Source organism: Carassius carassius, chromosome 15 (genome assembly GCF_963082965.1).
Source record: "Carassius carassius chromosome 15, fCarCar2.1, whole genome shotgun sequence".
NCBI lineage: Eukaryota > Metazoa > Chordata > Actinopteri > Cypriniformes > Cyprinidae > Carassius > Carassius carassius.
This window is the reverse complement of record NC_081769.1, coordinates 27,982,706-28,001,575: the sequence shown is the minus strand read 5'-3', so window position 1 is coordinate 28,001,575 and position 18,870 is coordinate 27,982,706. Positions and strand designations below refer to the sequence as shown.

Below are 18,870 nucleotides of genomic sequence, written 5' to 3'. Positions count from 1 at the left end.
AGTTGAAATAATATTTTACAATATTACTGTTTTTTCTGTATTTTTGATCAAATAAATGCAGGCTTGATGAGCAGAAGAAACTTCCTTCAAAAACATTAAAAATAGTAATGTTTCCAAACTTTTGGTCTGTACTGTATATATATATATATATATATATATATATATATATATGAAGAGATCAGATGCAAAAGCCTCTAAATGCCATCTGAAATTTGCATCTAAATGCATTTGCATTTTTTTCAGGATTCTTACTTTTTCAGGATAAAATTTCAAGTCTCTTTCAAAAACCTTCCACACCCCAAACTAACATGAATGGCAGTGTCGTTTAAAAACGGCAAAAAGTAAAAATCTCAGCCTGAAATTATTCAAAAACCTTTTAACAATTTAAACTGCATCCATGCGCACGCTACTCACTAGATGACCAGTGAAAGCTGCATTTTTATTTAAATTTAGTAGGAGGGTCTATGCCTCTAGTCCAACCTTTCCGTCACTTTGATTGGCTATCATTTTGAAGGCGGGGCCTCGGGTACCACATGGAGATGCTGTGTATCGGTGGATGCGGGAATGAGTGAGAGTAGCCTGTGGTTGAGTCATGCCGGTCGAGGAGCTACACACAAAACACTGACATCTTGCATTGAAAACCTAAAGTGCAGATAGCGTGCAAATAGTTCATTTATCTTATTTAATGTTGGTTTGGTCTACATTTGTAGCATTTAATTGATGCATGAGGGATAAAAGTTAGATTTTAAGGACAGACAGAATTGATGGAATAATGACGGCGCATTTACGGAATCCGACTTTTTTCATATTTCCCACCGCATGTTTTTTTATTCTTTTTCTTGCCATTTCTAATGTGCATTCGGCTGTTTTTTATGGACAAATTGAGGAAGGCGCACCTCCTGGAACTGTTGTCGCTGGCTTTCCTTTTCCTCTGGGAGACAAATGCAAAGAATTAAACTTGGCTGAACTTAAAACAGTTTTGACAGGAGAAGACTCGTCGGATTTTTCACTTGAATATCTGGACAACGCAGGATTCGTTTTAAAAACAACCAAAACTTTTGACAGGGAATCCAAATCGAGCTATAGAGTGAGCGCGCGCTTGCCGCGCTGCAGTAAGATATCAAAAGAAGTGTCAGTTAAGATCGAGATACTTGATAAAAACAACAATACGCCACAATTTAACGTAACAACTGACAGGATAGAGATTGTTACCGATGTTAAAAGCCGAGTTAGGAAGCCGAGAACCGTTTCCGAAGAAGTATCCTACACCGTTACCGTTTCTGAAGATGTGAAAGTCGGAGACTTGATCTTCACGGTACCGGACCAGAAGTTCGATAAGAAATGGTTCGAGGTAGTTTCGGACGGAAACTCACCGGTCCAGATGGAAAGAGACTCCGGACGCGTGTACTTAGCGTATCGTTTGATGTCAACAGCCGAGGTCATGGTCAAAATCTACAACATGAGAGGTATTTTATATAGGCTAGCCTACAGCCTTTTTTGAATTCATAGTTTACGCGTTCATTTGTATGTTTAAAGGGATAGCCTAGTTCCCCCCAAAATGCAAATTATGCCGTGATTCACTCACTATTATGTTGCTCAAAAGCTGTACTGACTTTCTCTCTGCTGTATAACACAGAATGACGTGAATAGAGACTAACAACCTCAGTCACCATTCACTTTCATTGCACATTTCTACGTACAATGAAAGTAAACGGTGACTGAGTCTCCCTAACGTCTCCGTTAGTGTTCTGCAGATGAAATGATGTCAATTGATGACAAAATTATCATTTTAAGTGAACCATTCCTTTAAGTTCGCATATTAATCTGCAGTTACTATTTAAAAACTGAGCGCTATTAATGAGTATCTTCACAGACCCTCAATATTTCCATCAAAAGTTATTTTGATTTCCATTGCGCCTCACAGTTTTACTGAAGTCACCTTTCCGATATGTGAAAGTTTAATTTAATTTATTTCATTTGGGGACATGTACTGTTCATTTTAAACTGCAGCAGCATCTGAGGTTTAATGTGGGGGGAAATGTCAACTTAATTTAATACCACACTCAAAAAAAAAAAAAAAACCCACCGTCATAATGTTTTTTATTTTTATTTAATTTGTGTCTTTATTCACGAGAGGCAGCATATGTGATGTTTAATGCAATGTTATGTCTTCTTTTGATATTAATGACATGTATGCATTTGGCCGACACCTTTATCTGAAGCAATTTATATTGTAAGATTGGCCTATACTTTGTATAGGTTCATGCATTTCTTTGGAATCAAAACCATGATACTGGCATTATAGTGCAATGCATTACTAATTGAGCTACAGGAACCATATAAATTCATTGAGGTAGTTTGTTTGGGTTGTCAAGTTTGTTTAGATTCACTTGTGAAATGTTTGTCCTCACGGTTTGATAATTAGGTAAACAAATATTATCCAAATATTAGAGTAGTGGCTAGGTTTAAGTGACAAGCTCAAGCTTCAGAAGTATGTTCAGATCCCATTAAAAATTATTAAAATCATCAAAGAAATGGTGAAACTGGAGCAAAAGAACAATCTGTGATTGGTACATCTCTAACTGTAATACACTAATGCACTTTGCTGGGTAACTCGACTTAAATTATTGTGAAACAGATACATTAGAACATGTTGACTAAACTCAAATGAGCTCACTCGGTATCATCAAGTAATTGGGTTCAAGTAAACATAAATGTTATGGAGAAAGTCTTCTAATTATGACTGTGAGTTTAGCTTAAGTGGTTGAGGTCATGGAGGTCTGATTTCGCTAATCAGAGCTCTAAAAGCAAACCTTTATTCAACTGTTTGTTTGGGATAATTAGTGATATTTATTCACCTGGAAGTCACCAGACAGCACATATGGTCTCAAATACCTTCGCTGGGGCAGGATGTGTAGTTGATGTTGGGGGATATAAATGTTTGTTTTTGCAAGCAAAGGTCCCCGATCCATCACCTGAATATGCCATTGGGGTTGTTTGTGACTCTGATTGAGGTCGTCTTGTTGAGTGATTGTTAGACAGAGTGAATTCAGCAATCGGATAAATATACCTCTTGACATGTTTACTGAAATTGCTCCTCTGAAATAATAGCGCAACGTGTTGCCTTGAAAAGAGAAATAAGAGTTATTATGTGCATTTCTGTGTATATAAGTATATAAGAATGTCTTCTCTGTTGTAATGATCTTGCATCCACTGATTGGAGAATTACAGGATAATTTAAGTTGGGATGAGAGCTTGTTAGAAAGCTCTGTCACCAGCAGTGAGTAGAACAGATGTGGCCTTTTTAAAAACAAGAGGTTTCTCCTACACTTAAGAATTTAGCGTCTGCTGAACACTATATATATATATATATAGGAGCTTGGCCATACCGCCCACCCAAAGTCCAGACATGTGTTCGGCAGACGCTAAATTCTTAATTCTTATATATATATATACACCCCCCCCCACGGACATCCCTGTGCCCCCCACTTAGGACCGAGGGGGACGGTCGGACTTGAGTTTAGTGTGTATTACAGTCTAACCCACACAACTGCCTGCTGTTGCTTCTGCTTACTTTTAGATGGAAAAGCTGCCCATAACCTATGTATTCTTCGTAATAATAGCATAACGAAATAGATTTGGCAAACAATCCAGTGTATCTTTTTTGGAAAGCGTCAAATGATTTTACAATGCATTTTCACAGAGGTGAATAATTTAGCCAATCACATACATGTTTGTTGATTTCAAAAATGCAATGGCCAATCAGAGGTGTTCAGGTTGGAATCCACATACTCACCGGTCACCATTTTTTTTGTCCAGTGCTGAGTTCTATCATGCTCGTAACTTCTTTCTAATGAAAACATTTAAAAAGTTTAATTGTGTGGTCACGTTGTTGTTGTTGATTGTGATTTCACAGTGTTTCAGGCTGATTTAACTGTTTGTGTAGGTTTGATGTGATTGATTTTGTACTTGATTAAAAAACGATTTGTAGTTAGTTGCATTGCATGTTTCTTTGGCTGCTGTCCATTTCTGTCATTTCACCATACATACAGGCTACTGTCTGGTCTGCATTTTCTATCCTAGTCTGGTCTACAAAGACCTGAACTCATTGTGTTTTATCCTTTCTGTCATTCCAGCACAGCTTTCTCTTTAAAACGCTACAACAGTGGAGTGTCCTCTCCACATTTCTGTGAGAATTCAGCACAATGGGAACAGAGTCCTGTTGGCAGCAGAAGAGCTTTGTATCTCATTTTCTGAGGCAGTTTGAAGGACTTTCTCTCTCCAACTGCTTGTATGGTGAAGTCAAGCCAATGCAGGGTCTTCTGGGAGACAATTATTTTTGAATCCATTGTGAAGCCTCATGCTAACACAGTCTGTTGAGTGCTTTTGGAACTGCGCTGTTTGTTTTGTCCCGTTTATGTGTGAAGTTTAGATGAGAAAGTCCCATCTGTGTTAACAGAGTGAAGATACTCACAGACATACTCAGACATAGTCCCCGTAGTCTTTGATATCTGACTCGTAATGTTGCTTCTCCAGGTAACAACTGCACAGTTGGATAGATTTAGATCTGTTTTATGCCAGACATATTTTATTTGAGATTTTCCTTTTGCTGCAATTGGGATCTAATCAGAATTAGCAGTTTATTTGTTCTCGTTGCCAGCAAAAACAAGATATTATCATGCACATAAAAATTAGGGCTGAGCTCATACAATATCAGTATATTGTTATTCTGTTCACCCTGATATTTCATTTAGATACTTAAGATCACCTTTTGATATATATATATATATATATATATATATATATATCAAAAGGTGATCTTAAGTATATATATATATATATTTATGTATGCATTAAACAATGTATTGATCTATCCAACTTCCTGGGAATCAAACCTATGACTTTGGCACTGCTAGCTCTATGCTCTAGCATTTGCCATCAGCATATCTGCTATTTTATTGGCCTGTCACATTTGTATTACAGCAGTACTGAATGAAAGACACCAGTATGGTTGACTCACCCCAATGTCACTTGCCATTTCATCAAGAAGCCACTCATAGAGCAGAGAGGCTTAACAGTTTGTCCTGCAATATTAGCATTAGCATTACTATGCAGCGCACACAGTCAGGGACCGCGGGGCAGCTTTCTAATCCTCATAAAGACCATCCCTGTGGTGCCTTCATTGGCTTGGTAAACACTGATAATGGCTCGCATGTTGTACGCATTCTCTTCTTTTCCACCCTTAAAGAATCCATACACCCATGAAAGTTTAAAATATCCTTATAAAGAACTTTATCTGTCATTCAACACTGTGTAGTCTGTTTGAAAAGATTGTCTAGTGGGTCAAAAGAGGAAGCAAGGGTGAATGATTGGATGTACAATGCATTCAAAAAAGATGACAAGTAACAGTCGGAAGTCAGTTGATGTTACTGCAGATGTACATTTTGAAATGCATGTATTTATTTAGATAACTTTTATATTTAGATTTTTTTATTTTGGTGCTATGGAAATTTACAAAAACCTCAGAATATCAGCGCAGGATAGTCCTAGTTCCTTGAAACAAATTGATCTCTTGAGTGCATTTCAAAGTGCATGTACATGAATATTTTGCATATTCTTGTTCTTTAGACTTAGAATTTAAGTCCAAATGTAATGATCAAGATAAGTTTCACGTATAGGGTAAGTTAATAATACAAGTTTACTTAATTTGGAAAAATTTAAATGTTCAAGCTTTCTCCATTGGATCACTTGAGATGCATTTACCCATCTGACATTGTGTTCAGTGTGGTTTTCTAGCATTAAAAAAAAATATGGACAATTGTGATTGTAGTTTAGATACACTTTTTCCAAGACAGAAAGAGCATCTTTTGTTGTATTAAATATATTTTATTGCAAGCAAACTACTGCAAACTAGGGTTAATGTTTGCTTTTCCACTGGTAGACGCTCATTTGTGTCTTTTATGTCACCACAAGTTATCAACTCTTATTGAAAATGTATGATGTCTGTTCACTGTCCGACAAATGTCTGACAAATCCCTGTCATTGTAAATGCTGGTTAATAATGGCTGTGAATTATAAATGAACCTCAACCATTAACCATGGAGTTTCCATCCGGCTTCCATTGGACATTGTAACCCTCAGTCACCTCATTCATGTCAATAAAAGCGAATCAAAAAGGGGGCAGCAAAGTGCAAGGGCATAGATTGGTGACCTTGTGTGCTTCACTGTGATATTTACAGCTCAGAGATAGTGGAGTTTAGTGGCTTCCTTTTGGCTCAAGACCCATTATATTCCAATCGTCCTTCTTCTCCCTTCGGGCTCAGAAAGGTTGAGTGTACTTTAGTTGTGATTAGGGACAGTTTGCCCTTTTGTCTCCCACATGCACTTGATTTGTTCTAAGGATTGCCTATTTTATCACACACCAGCCAAGCTTGAGCTCTGTGCACACCCAGGTCAGAAAAGAGGCCTGTCTACTCCTGTTAAGTTAGCTGACACCTAAAGTGGAAAAATACATACTTTATGTAAATATATGTCTATTATTGCTGTGATGGCAAAACTAAATATTCATCATTACTCCAGTACTCAGTGTTTCATGATCCTTGCTAATTTGATGCTCTAGAAATATTTCTTATTATCAGTGCTGAATGTAATTTAATAAGATTACTAAATAAAAGTTTTCATTCCTTTCAAAAAAAAAAAAAGGAGGGGGGGGGTCTTACTGTTCCCACATATATATGGACATGTGACCACACATAAGATAAATTCATTATTAATGCATCAAGTATACACTCTAATGTAAACCTTGAAGCGTAGTGTAAACAAGAGATGGCTGATAACTGGCGGATTGTTACCTCTGTCCTTACAAGAAGCCACAAACCATCACCATTGCAAAGCACTTAACCTTAGCCCTAAGCCCATGACACCATATTGGAACAAATAAATGATAGGGTGTTGTTATTATATGTGAGATTTACTGTAGAATGAGAAATAGGAACGTTGCAGAGGGTTTTGATGGCTGCCCTGGGCAGGTGATTAGAGATGTCACTCATTAGTCATCTGAAGAGATGCTCACTTAGGCATGCTGTCAGTTTGAGGAGGTTTGTTTATTTGTAGTTGTCCATTAATTACCTCTTCATTGCTTATGCACTGACAATAAATCTACAAGAGAAAAATGACCTACTCTAATCCCCTGCCAAACACCTTTTAACTAAATATAACTCTTTAAATATTTCAGCAATCCCCTGTCTTTAGATTGTAATTCTGAAGAAAGTTGTTTTCTGGAACCTTCTTGTCCCCGTGCCCTTCAGTGACACATTCAACCAGCAGAAGGAATTCAAGTGCTCAGAGGCATCCCAGACCACCCGTTTCTCACCCGTTCGTTTGCTTTGTACAATTAGTCCTTTCCCCATCTGCTGTGGTTAGCCTAAGGACCTGACCATGATCCCCTGCTCTAGAGAAGGACTATTATAGCAATGTGCACAGGAGATTTCACCCTGCGCTGAGTTATTCTGAAGATCACACGTTGTGCGTGGGGTGATGGGGGGCTGTTTAAGTCAAAGTGATTTTAATTGTGCCCTTAAATTCATGCTGTTGTGAGTGAGTGTGTGTGTACGCATTCAGAGAAGTTCAGAGACCGCTGCAGGATAATCTATTGTGAGGAAGCCAAAGCTTTACAGAAAGATCTTTTTTGGTTGTAAATGAAGCCCTGGAGAGCTGTCTGGGTCAGTTTGAATCATTGTTACTGAAGGCCGGACAAGGCTGGTGAGAAAAAAGAATTTGTGTGTACCTTGAGTACTTTTGAGTACTCATTGCTGTTTATGTGGTTTTTGGCATGTAAGATCAACGTTAGTAAAGTCAAATCTGTCGGTTTTTGTCAAATCTGCTACTGGAGGACAGAAGAATATTTTATGCTACAAGTCTGTTTACATCATAGTAACAGGAAATAAGTAAATGAATAAAAAATAAACTAAACTTTTTTTTATAATAATTTATGAATTAATTATACATTTAGTAAATGCATGGTAAATATCTAGATTTGGTATCCTAGATGATGGATATTCTTTCAAACTACTACTTTTTCTGTCTCTCCCTAGTATAGTGTATTGCTCATTTTCTCAGTTGTTTGTTCCTGTTTTGATCTCTCTGTCCGTACCCTGTCCTCAGAGTTAATTGTACTTTGTGCCAGCATGGCAGGCCGCCTGTCCATTGTGCTATAATAGTTTATTGACAGGATATGTAGAGTGGCCCAGAGCCATGGTGTTTTTTAACGATGAATTAGGGCAAGGTCATCAGAACCCCCCCGTCCTCTCGCCCCATGGTAAACTGCACCAAGCCTCAGCCACACAGGGCTCCCATTTCAGCCTCGGTTTTTGATCTTAATTGTTAAATTGGTCACGCTGGCTTGGATTTATTTTAATTCCTGGAGAAGAATGCTGTCACACCTCTTTCCTCCCTCCCTTTTGGAAATCCCTCACTTTCACGGCAAACGAAATTGCTCTTGAAGTGTATTCAATTTAAACCTTCCACTGTGGGATTTCAGTCAAAAATTTATTTATCAAAGTTGATGATCAGAGTTTCGGCTGATTGAACTGATATCAGTAAGCTGGGGGAAAAAACTTAAGGGATAAAAAAATCCCATTCTGCCAATGAGTGGTTTTGATTCGTCTTTCAATCTAGCTGAACACGCTTCCATTAAGAGATCAATGAGGACGAACTGTTCCCTTTTGTATTGAAAGTGCAGCCACTGGAAAGAATTGCACAGTGCTTATCATTGTGTAATAGCCCTTGGAAATATAAGGCGGGATGTTTGCCACTGTGATTGTCCACCTGAGAAGAGTGCAGCTTGCTTTTTGCCACCTTTGTCTAGACCAGGGTCTTTCAACTAGTGGTTTGTGAGATTTGTAATATAAAATAATATAATAAAAAAAAAAAAACTAACTGATAAAATTCCAAAGTAAATAAATAAAAAATAATGTTTTTAAAATAGAGCATTATCGCATAAAATGATTACAGTTATTATATTCTTAAGTTCTTAAATCATTTAAATGATTAAATTAGCTTAAGTAATTTGCAATAATGATATGAAGGTATGATGACACTTATTGGGGATATTTCAAGTTAACAATTTAAGTCGGGGGAGGGTTTCAGCTGAGAAAAATGTTGGTGACTCATTGAGTCCTGCACTCTGTCTAGAAAAAACAATCTTCGTTATTCCATGGCAAGAAGTTGATTTAAAAGTAGTGCAGATACTTTGTTAAAGTCATTTGACAGTTAGAGCCATTAACATGAAAATTTTATCCACCGACCAGTTTGTGTGCCAAGCATTTCGATACAGTTTGTGGGATCAGCATGTTTTCTTCCTGTATTCTCTTTCTTTGTACGGTGGAAATGAGAGCTCTCCAAAGCCCTGACACACAGTAATTATGTGAACTCTGTTTGTGGCGAGCATCTGTCTCTCTCTCTCTCTCTCTCTCTCTCTCCCTCTCCCTCTATTCTTTCTATGGTTTGCCTGCGTCTGCTGAATCTTGGCAACTATCTGATGTCACCTCTAGAACACAAGCTAAAGGAAAAAGTCCCATTGCATACATTGTTAAAGGTGTCATCATTTTCACATTTAAGCTATTAAAATGTTCCCCTTATAGAGATTTGGACCTAAATTAGGGAGAGTAAATAATGACACCCGTGACCCTACAAAGGACTCGTGGTTGGTTTGGAGAAAGGATAAATGGATAAATGATGACATAATGTCCAATTTTTGGTGAACTGTGCCTTTAAGTACATGGAGACCTAATTAGATCATTAAATATGTTCAAGCTTGGCTTGCATTTGGTCTTGAGACCTGGTGGCAAAGAATTATCCTGATCTGTATTCCTCTCTTTCTCCCTGTCCCAGTACTATGACCCAAATATGCAGCATGTTGTGAATGAACACCTGGGCCTGCAAGGCTTTTAGCCCACAACTGGAGGAACACCTGTGCCACACACTTGCATGTCCTGTAGTCTCCAGGCGTCCGACACCAGCTGTTTCTTGCCTGTGTTCTTGGAGCTAGTGGAAGCATGAAGCTGTATATGTTCTGCTCCGGTTGTCAGAGGAGACAGATCATTTTAATGAGGAAAACACATCAACATGTGTTGGAAGGTCCATGAGCCAATAAACTGTGATGGGAAATCAATATTATGTAAGCATGCAGTCGAAAATCTCTCCAGTGTTACTGTCGAATTCAATCGGGGCAACGGCGTAGTCCTAGATTGTCATTTGCATATTGCTTTGCAGCTCCCTCTTTTGAAATGCCAACTTCAAAGAGCAAAAATAAACTGACAGAAAGAGGGACTCGTTTAAAGATTTAAAAGCTGCAGAAATCAATTAAGCAAATACGAAAAGATTTCTTAGGTTTGTACAGAGCAGAAAATCAACAAACAAACACAGTTAATTTAAGATTTCACGTTTAATTGGAGGCCGTCTCTGAGATGCCTGTGGGTAAACTAGTCTTGCGAAATAAACACATACCCTTCAGCAATGACGCTCGGCCCCATGAGTATAGTTTTATAGAACTGTTGCTCACTTCGTGAGGTGTGACTCTCAAAAGGCATCATTTATTCAATTTCAAGGGACAGGTTTGTGAAATGGATATTAAGTTGACTACATGAATCAGAGTAAAAAATGACTTTGTGGGGGAAAATAAATGCCCACATAGGATTTAAGGGGCGACCTATTGATTGCACTCAGTGAGCTGTGTTCCTGGGATTCATTCGGTTTGTGTTTTTGGCACACAAATATCATTATAGGAAACTGAGAAGAAGATAAATAAACTGGTTTAATATCTTAACAGGAAACGTATATCAAAAGTAGCAACCAAATGAGCGATTTTAGAAAGCAAAGCATTTTATTCCAAGACTGACATTTCAGTGAAAACACTGAATATGCTCATTTTTTTTTTTTATTACAAATGGTTCTCAGTGACAATGAAAGTGAAAAGGCAAGAAAAGTTAATGAAAACTAGACCCCCCTCCCCTTGATAATACTGTATATATATTAGAATATTCTTTGCTAGTCATATTGCATAAGTGCAAAACTGCAAGACCAATCACACAAAAGCACACAAATAACAATAGAAAGTTATGATCTGAGGGTTTTATACTTTTGGTGAGGAGTTTGTTCATAAGCATAACTCTAGGTATGAGCAACAGTGATGCTTGCCTCACAGACAATGATATCAGTAATGACATTGATCATTGTGTTTAGTTTACCTGTCAATAAGGATATACTGTAGTGTACAGAAGTGGAGTTTCTCACTTTAAAGCTTTGGAAGACTACCTTACTCTTTTTCGCCACACTTTATGTTGGGGAAAAATGGCATTTTACTTTGAAACAGGTCTTGAACTGGAAAATAAGAGATATTCAGATCTAAAATGTTTAGTTAGATTTGATGTGTGCAACTGTAGGTCCTGGTCATGTATGGGGTCAAGTTGGGGTTTAGTTCTTTTCACTGTCTGGGGACAGTGTCTGACTTTGTTCCTTTGTTCTCTCTTCACATGCCCATCAAGCCTGATTCTTGATTTGATTTGGCTGATCATATTTTACTTCTTAAGAGGGGTTGTGTGATTTTATGCTGTCTTACCAAACCACACAGCTTAAAACTTTAAAGCCACTTTGGAAGAAGTCTTTTTTTTCCCTTACGAAACAGATGTTTCACCAATCATCTCTCCATAATGGAGTGCTAACAACAGCATCCCGCTTCCATCAGCTCATGAAATCTGCCCAGCACAGACAGGAAGAGCTGCCCTAACCAGCCGGGTGCTAACCAGGTGCACCCGTTCTCCGGCACGTCCCATGGAGCCAGATTGCATAACCAGGATGTGATTGGAAACATGAAAGCTGCATTGTGTTGCCCTAAGCCATGTCGGATTCAAAGCCGAGTCCAAACGACAGACAGAACCGAACGCTTCTACAGAAATGAGGGCAACATGTCCACAAGGCATTTCCGCATCCACGGGCAAATATCGTGCAACAAAAACGTACCCATAGGCTGTTCCTAACTATGTCATATATGTCTTGCTAGTTTTGGCTGCCTAATTTCTCTATTTGATGCTATTGTTACATCATTTTACAGTCCAGCACCTTAGCAGATGGATTTAAAGGTTTGATATCATGTACTATTTATGATCTGAAACAACACATTCCAGCTTACTGCTTAAAACAAAGCACTGAAGACCAGTAGCATTCAGTCTCAATTTAAGTGGCTTTATGTCAAAAGATCCTATGGCACTTTTCCTTATAAAATGGGACTGGTTCTTTCATAAGTTTTGAAAACATATTTAACATCCAGAGTAATTCATTACAATTTTTATGATACCACAACCTGCTTATAGTGCAGCGGTCAGAAGTGATAGGAAATAAAATTGCATTAGTCTTGCTAGACTGATTTGTTGCTTTGAAAACTTGACTTGGTTCCAGGTTGGGCACCAACACCCCGTCGTTGGAAACATGTATGCACATATTTTTCACTGAGCAGATGCGATTTCAGAGATTAATGGAGGTGACTGCAGGGGTCTGTTTTGTGTGAGTCTTATAGGCTATTTAAGATGCCTGTTCACCACACAGGGTATTAAGGCTTCAGCTGCAGCTTGTGGAGTGTTTGTTGATTTATGAACAGGCAGAGGAAACTCAGTTAAACAGAAGGTCCTCTTAATGAGCAGACTGTGTGAAGTTTTAACCGCCTTTCTCCCATGCTTAGAGTATCAGGGAAGGTTCTGTCCTTACTTGAGCTTCATAGGAGTTCCCCGTGACCTGTTTAACTTTTGTGTTGCCCAGGCTAGAGGCTAAATTGTTTAGCACGGCTTCTCTAAACCCTCTATCAGTGTGACCGGTCCAGCAGGTTTTCGTTCTTAGCCATGATGAAGTGAGAGGGAGAGGAAAGTTACTACAGGAGATATATTTAACTTGTGGCATTTCACTTCTCACTGATTTGTTCAGTTTGTTGAAATCTTTCTTTCTCACCTCACATTTTATTATTTGAAAAGAAGTAAGTTTTTAATAATAATAATAATAATTAAAAAAAGCAGTTAACTTTTTTTCGGCATGTCTAGTAAAGCCTAGTCTCAGCCTCAGACATCACGCCCATGGACTGTTGGCTAAACGTCTGATGCATATGGGACACAAAAGTGGAAACACTTCAGAAGTGTCGAAGTCGTCATCAGGGGTTTGGCGTCAAACAGTACACTGACTGAACTGCTGTGAAGAGAGAACTGAAGATGAACACCGAGCCGAGCCAGATAATGACTCGTTCATGAGTCAAGAACCGTTTCTGTCAGACGTGTCCAATTCGAGAACCGATGAACTGATGATACTGCACATGTGTGATTCAGCGTGAAACAGACCGACACACAGAGCATCTGAACTGAACTGATTCTTTTAGTGATTGATTCTGAACTGATTCTGTGCTAATGTTATGAGCGTGGGTAAACCGAAGGCTTGAATGAAGGGCAATCATCACCAATGACGCCATTACGTCGAGCGCAAAAGAACCGGTGAACCGTATTCTTCAACCGGTTTATTGAATCGAACTGTCCGAAATAACTACTGGTGATGCGAAAACCGATGCAACCGGTTCTTGACTCGTGAACGAGTCATTATCTGGCTCGGCTCGGTGTTCATCTTCAGTTCTCTCTTCACAGCAGTTCAGTCAGTGTACTTTTTGAGTACATGAATTACTCTGGGATATTGGTTTGTTTGAACTCAGAGGGAGTGTCAGCCACATTAAAAAAGTTAACAGCTTAAGTCATTTGTGGATTAATGCGTATTGGATATGCAAACCGTTTAAAAAGATTGAGTTCGATTTGGTGAACTGGTTCAAAAAGATCCGGTTACATCGAATGATTCGTTCGCGAACAGGATATGACAAACTGCTTTGTTTTGAACTCTGTCACAACAGACACGGAAGAGAAGACAATGCTGAATAAAGTTGTAGTTTTTGCTATTTTTAGACCAAAATGTATTTTCCATGCTTCAAAATATTCTAACTGACCCTCTGATGTCACATGGACTACTATGATGATGTTTTTCTTACCTTTCTGGACATGGACAGTATATTGTACACACAGTTTCAATGGAGGGACTGAGAGCTCTCGGACTAAATCTAAAATATCTTAAACTCTGTTCCGAAGATAAATGGAGGTCTTACTGGTTTGGAATGACATGAGGATGAGTTATTAATGACATAATTTTCATTTTTGGGTGAACTAACGCTTTAAGTTGAACAGCATCTGTGATCTCTGTTTGACTTGGTTTGCTACTGTCGGATTCTTTTGGCAGTAAAATACAACTATGTCATCTTGTGGAGTTAGTCGATGAGAGGAAAGGTACGGGGTAGTGAAATAAATCATTAAGAGTAAGATACCTATGAAATATAATCGAAGCCAGTGTACAACCATAAACTATGCACAACATATAAAAAAAGTTGTTTTTTTGTGCCACTACTGTCTCTTTCTGTGCCTAAAAAAAAATTTTTACTACTAAAAGACCTACAGATAAAGAAATTAACCCACAGCTCCTAAAGAGACATGTGTTTCAAATTTCCCCTGCAGGAAGGGTGACCCGTTGCATCTCTGACACCCACTGTCCCCTTCCCCCCAGACGCTCTGACCCAGAGGTCAGTGACAAGTGGTCTGCAAATAGACAGTGGACATGTGGAGAGCATCCAACCAGTTTTTCCACATTCTGCATTCTTTGCCCACCATGGGATACAGAGACCTACTTCCCTAAATCTTGGATTTAATGCACTCCTCTAAGTCAACAGATAATACTGTCCATACTGCAAAAAGAGCCCAATGATGCACTACTCAAAGGAGAATCCTTGAGAATCCCATAATGACATAGAATGTGATAGTAACAAACCAAGATGACACAGAGATCACAAATGCTGTTCAACTTAATTTCACACTTTCTTTAACATGTGCTCATTGCTGAATGATCTTACATTACTCTCATAAACAATTATAAATTATTCAAGATGTTAATGAATATTTAAATCATGTAGATTATTATATCATTTATAAGTGCATGATGGGAAGGCATGCATAGTAATGTCTATTAATGTTTTTAATATTACACTAAATGTTTAATTTAAGTTTTCATCTTTTATGGAAAATGAAAGATTTTAACTCTGCATGTTCACATCAAAAGAGTTTTTATGTTATAAATTGTAAAAACGATCTACATTAGATTGCATTCATCACTTTTGAACTACCAACCACCCAGAAGACCCTAACAACCACCTATAGTACATTAAGAAAACTCAGAGCCCCATGGCAACCTCTATAGCAATGCTGGACAAGACTCCAGTCATCTATTTACTACCTGTGATGAGAGAAAAAGTGGTAACACTTTAGAATACTGTTTCTTACTTACTACATAACTAATAAGGAATTATTGAAGAACTAACAGGTGATTATTCATTAACACTTAACTCACTACTGTTAACTACTAAGAAAGATGTGTTAACTAATCAGTATGTAATATAATTTTATGATTGTGTTAAGTAACAGTTAGCTAATCAGTAACTAATATATTCTGTCATATCTCCTGAAGAACTACTATTAATTATCTACTAGTTAGTGTTGAAGAAAAATAACTATGAAGAAACTACTAATGAACAGTTATACGCAAAAAAAAAAAAAAACACTATAATAATCAGGCTGTGTCCCACAAATCAAGTACTTGAGTAAAAGTACAGATACCCCAATAAAATAATACGCCAGTAAAATTATAAGTAGGTCTATTCATTTTCAAAATTACTTGAGTAAAAGGACAAGTACAAAGTACTACTACAGTAGCAACTTTGATACAGCCCACTTATTAGCCTATAATGGAAATGAAATATGGATTTTGTTAGCTTCTAAATGTTTAACTTTTGATTATGAAAGGTTTGTTAAATTAGTTCAAATGTGGGCAGTATACATGTTCAAATGGAATAAAATATGCTGTATTAAGAAATGTTCTCATCTGAAATAAACAGATGAGAGTATTTTAAAAAGTTTATGATTACTTTTATAGGTTGTTCTTAGTCAAAATGATGTAGTTTATTATTATTTACTAATAGGTTCACTTTAGAATTCTGTAAGTCCTGCAAAATTATCTGACAATTCTTTATTAATTACTAATGGGTTCCCTATGTTTTCACTTTAGAATACTGTTTCAGATTCTAAGTAATTCTTCAGGAATTATTTGATAATTCTTTATTAATTACTAATGGCTTCCCTATGTTTTCACTTTAGAATACTGTTTCAGATTCTAAGTAATTCTTCAGGAATTATTTGATAATTCGGTCACACTTTATTTTAGGGTCCAATTCTCACTATTAACTAACCATTAACTATGACTTTTGCCTCAATGAACTCCTTATTTGCTGCTTATTAATAGTTTATAAGGTAGTTGTTAAGTTTAGGGTATTGGATAGGATTATGGATGTAATGCATTATATGTACTTTATAAGCACAAATAAACAGCCAATATGTTAATAACAGACATGCTAATAAGCAACTAGTTATTAGTGAGAATTGGACCCTATACTAAAGTGTTACCGATAATTCTTTATTAATTACTAATGGGTTCCCTATGTTTTCACTTTAGAATACTGTTTCTGATTCTAAGTAATTCTTGAGGAATTATCTAATAATTCAGCCTGATCTCACAATCAAAACGTACATATTTAGACGTAAATTAAAACTGTCCAATACGTATGTGCCTTTACGTATTTACAGTGTCGTTTACGTATTATCTGGACGTAATTACAGGTTCGATACGTAAATAAATTTACGTAAAAACAACCTCAAATATGTACAGATAGAACGTTTTCTCTGACCAGTCAGTTATCCATAGAAGCTCATGAAGCTGCTTTTCAATGCGTATCGGATTATTATTATTTATTTTATTTTTTTTTCCCCTTTTTATAATTTTTTTTGATAAATGTAAGATCCCTAAACCCCACCCGAACCTAAACCTACCCCTTTTATACAGAATGTTAAAAGAATAAAACATAATAAAACACAATTTTAGTAAAAATATAACATTAAAACGTTATTTTGAGCCACTAATGTTAATCCTACACCTACCCCTAAACCTACCCATAACCATTTCTTAAAACTACATAACGTTACTGTTATAAATAAACAAATAACAGTCAAACAAACGTAACATTAATCATTTATTCTTTGCGAAAATATCAAAAGTGGTACCAAAAGTAGTTCAAATGATAATGAGTTCCAGTCGCAGTCCTCTCTGGAGGTAATAGTTTCTATAAGGTACAGAGCCGAATTTTATTTATTAATCCGTGAAATTATGAATCTTCTCTCCGTGAAGGCGCACTGGTGCAGTACTGATTTCAAATGTCTACCAACTGAAACACGGCATGTCGCAATCTGTGACGAATAAGGTGAGAACCAATGAGAGTTCGATATCAGTGCCGTAAACCATGTCGTAACGTTTCTCGAGGGTGGCGCACTGGCGCTATTTTCAAATTCGAATCATAATCATATCATAACGAGCGCAGGCTTTGACTATGACGGTCGCTGTTGCTGAGAATGAAGATGAAGATCGATTGATAAAGGGCTGAATTTGGATATGTTCCTTGCAAACATCTGGATTCTAAAGATATGGAATACAGCAAGCAAATAAAATGGATGTGATTTGTAATTTTATGCTGTGCTTTTGTGTATCTATGGTTGTAATGCCAGTCATTGGATAGGAGAAAATCGCACAGCAAAATATTACAAAATGGTTAAACAATTACATAAATTGTATTCATTTTAAGGTTTCAAAGTGTAGTCTCGTTTAACATTATGTAATCCCCGAAACGAGTTTGCAGCATGCACAGAAATGTTATTTCCTATTAAGTAGACGAGTAAACTGCTTTCAATAAATTCACTAAAAACATGTATTGATATGACAAATACAACAGATTTAAATCATTAAGGCCATGATTTTAATATTAATAAATGGGAATTAATATACATTCACACTTTAAGTTAGATTATTTAAGTTTTGTTAGCTGCTAACATGTAAGTATTTTTACGTTTTACTGCTATAAATACGTCAAGGTTGTACGTTTTTATGTGCATGAAAACGTAAGTAATGTACCTGTGGTAGAACCACATTTAACATAAAAATACACACGTATTCTCATGAGATCACGTTGCAGCTGAATAATTCTTTATTAATTACTAATGGGTTCTCAACATTTTCACTTTAGAATAGGCCTAATGTTTCAGGTTCAAAATAAGTCCTTCAGAATTATTTGATAATTAATTATTAATTACTAATGGGTTCCCTATGTTTTCACTTTAGAATACTGTTTCAGATTCTAAGTAATTCTTCAGGAATTATTTGATAATTCTTTATTAATTACTAATGGGTTCCCTATGTTTTCACTTTAGAATACTGTTTCAGATTCTAAGTAATTCTTCAGGAATTATCTGATAATTTTTTATTAATTACTAATGGGTTCCCAATATTTTCACTTTAGAATAGGCCTAATGTTTCAGGTTCAAAATAAGTCCTGCATAATTATTTGATAATTCTATATTAATTACAAATTGGATACCTGTATTTTCACTTTTCCTCAGGCTTTGCCTTACATACAGAAATTGAATTAATGGTAATGTGGTATATGCTGAGGAGGCACACATACAGTACTGTATATAAAATATAAAAACTAAAGTAAGTTATCGCAAGGCACTGGAGTCGTGGTGGGGTTCCTGTTGGAAGCTGATTTCTTACAAAACACACTCACAAAACAATTTACTACATAGGCAAAACCTATAGAAAATGTACTGCATTTATTAATATTGCATTTTCATACTACTACTAATATTGCTA

At 36.8% G+C, this 18,870-nt stretch overlaps 1 protein-coding gene across 1 annotated transcript in view; it reads left to right on the top strand.

The window, feature by feature from the left end:
* The first annotated feature begins 578 nt into the window (after nucleotides 1-578).
* LOC132158755 (neural-cadherin-like) overlaps nucleotides 579-18,870 on the top strand; it is a 110,180-nt gene continuing 91,888 nt past the window's right edge. The window contains exon 1 of the mRNA XM_059568303.1: nucleotides 579-1,466. Within this exon, the coding sequence (XP_059424286.1) occupies nucleotides 773-1,466 (694 nt within the window). The 5' untranslated portion in view covers nucleotides 579-772. The remainder of the gene's footprint in view (nucleotides 1,467-18,870) is intronic.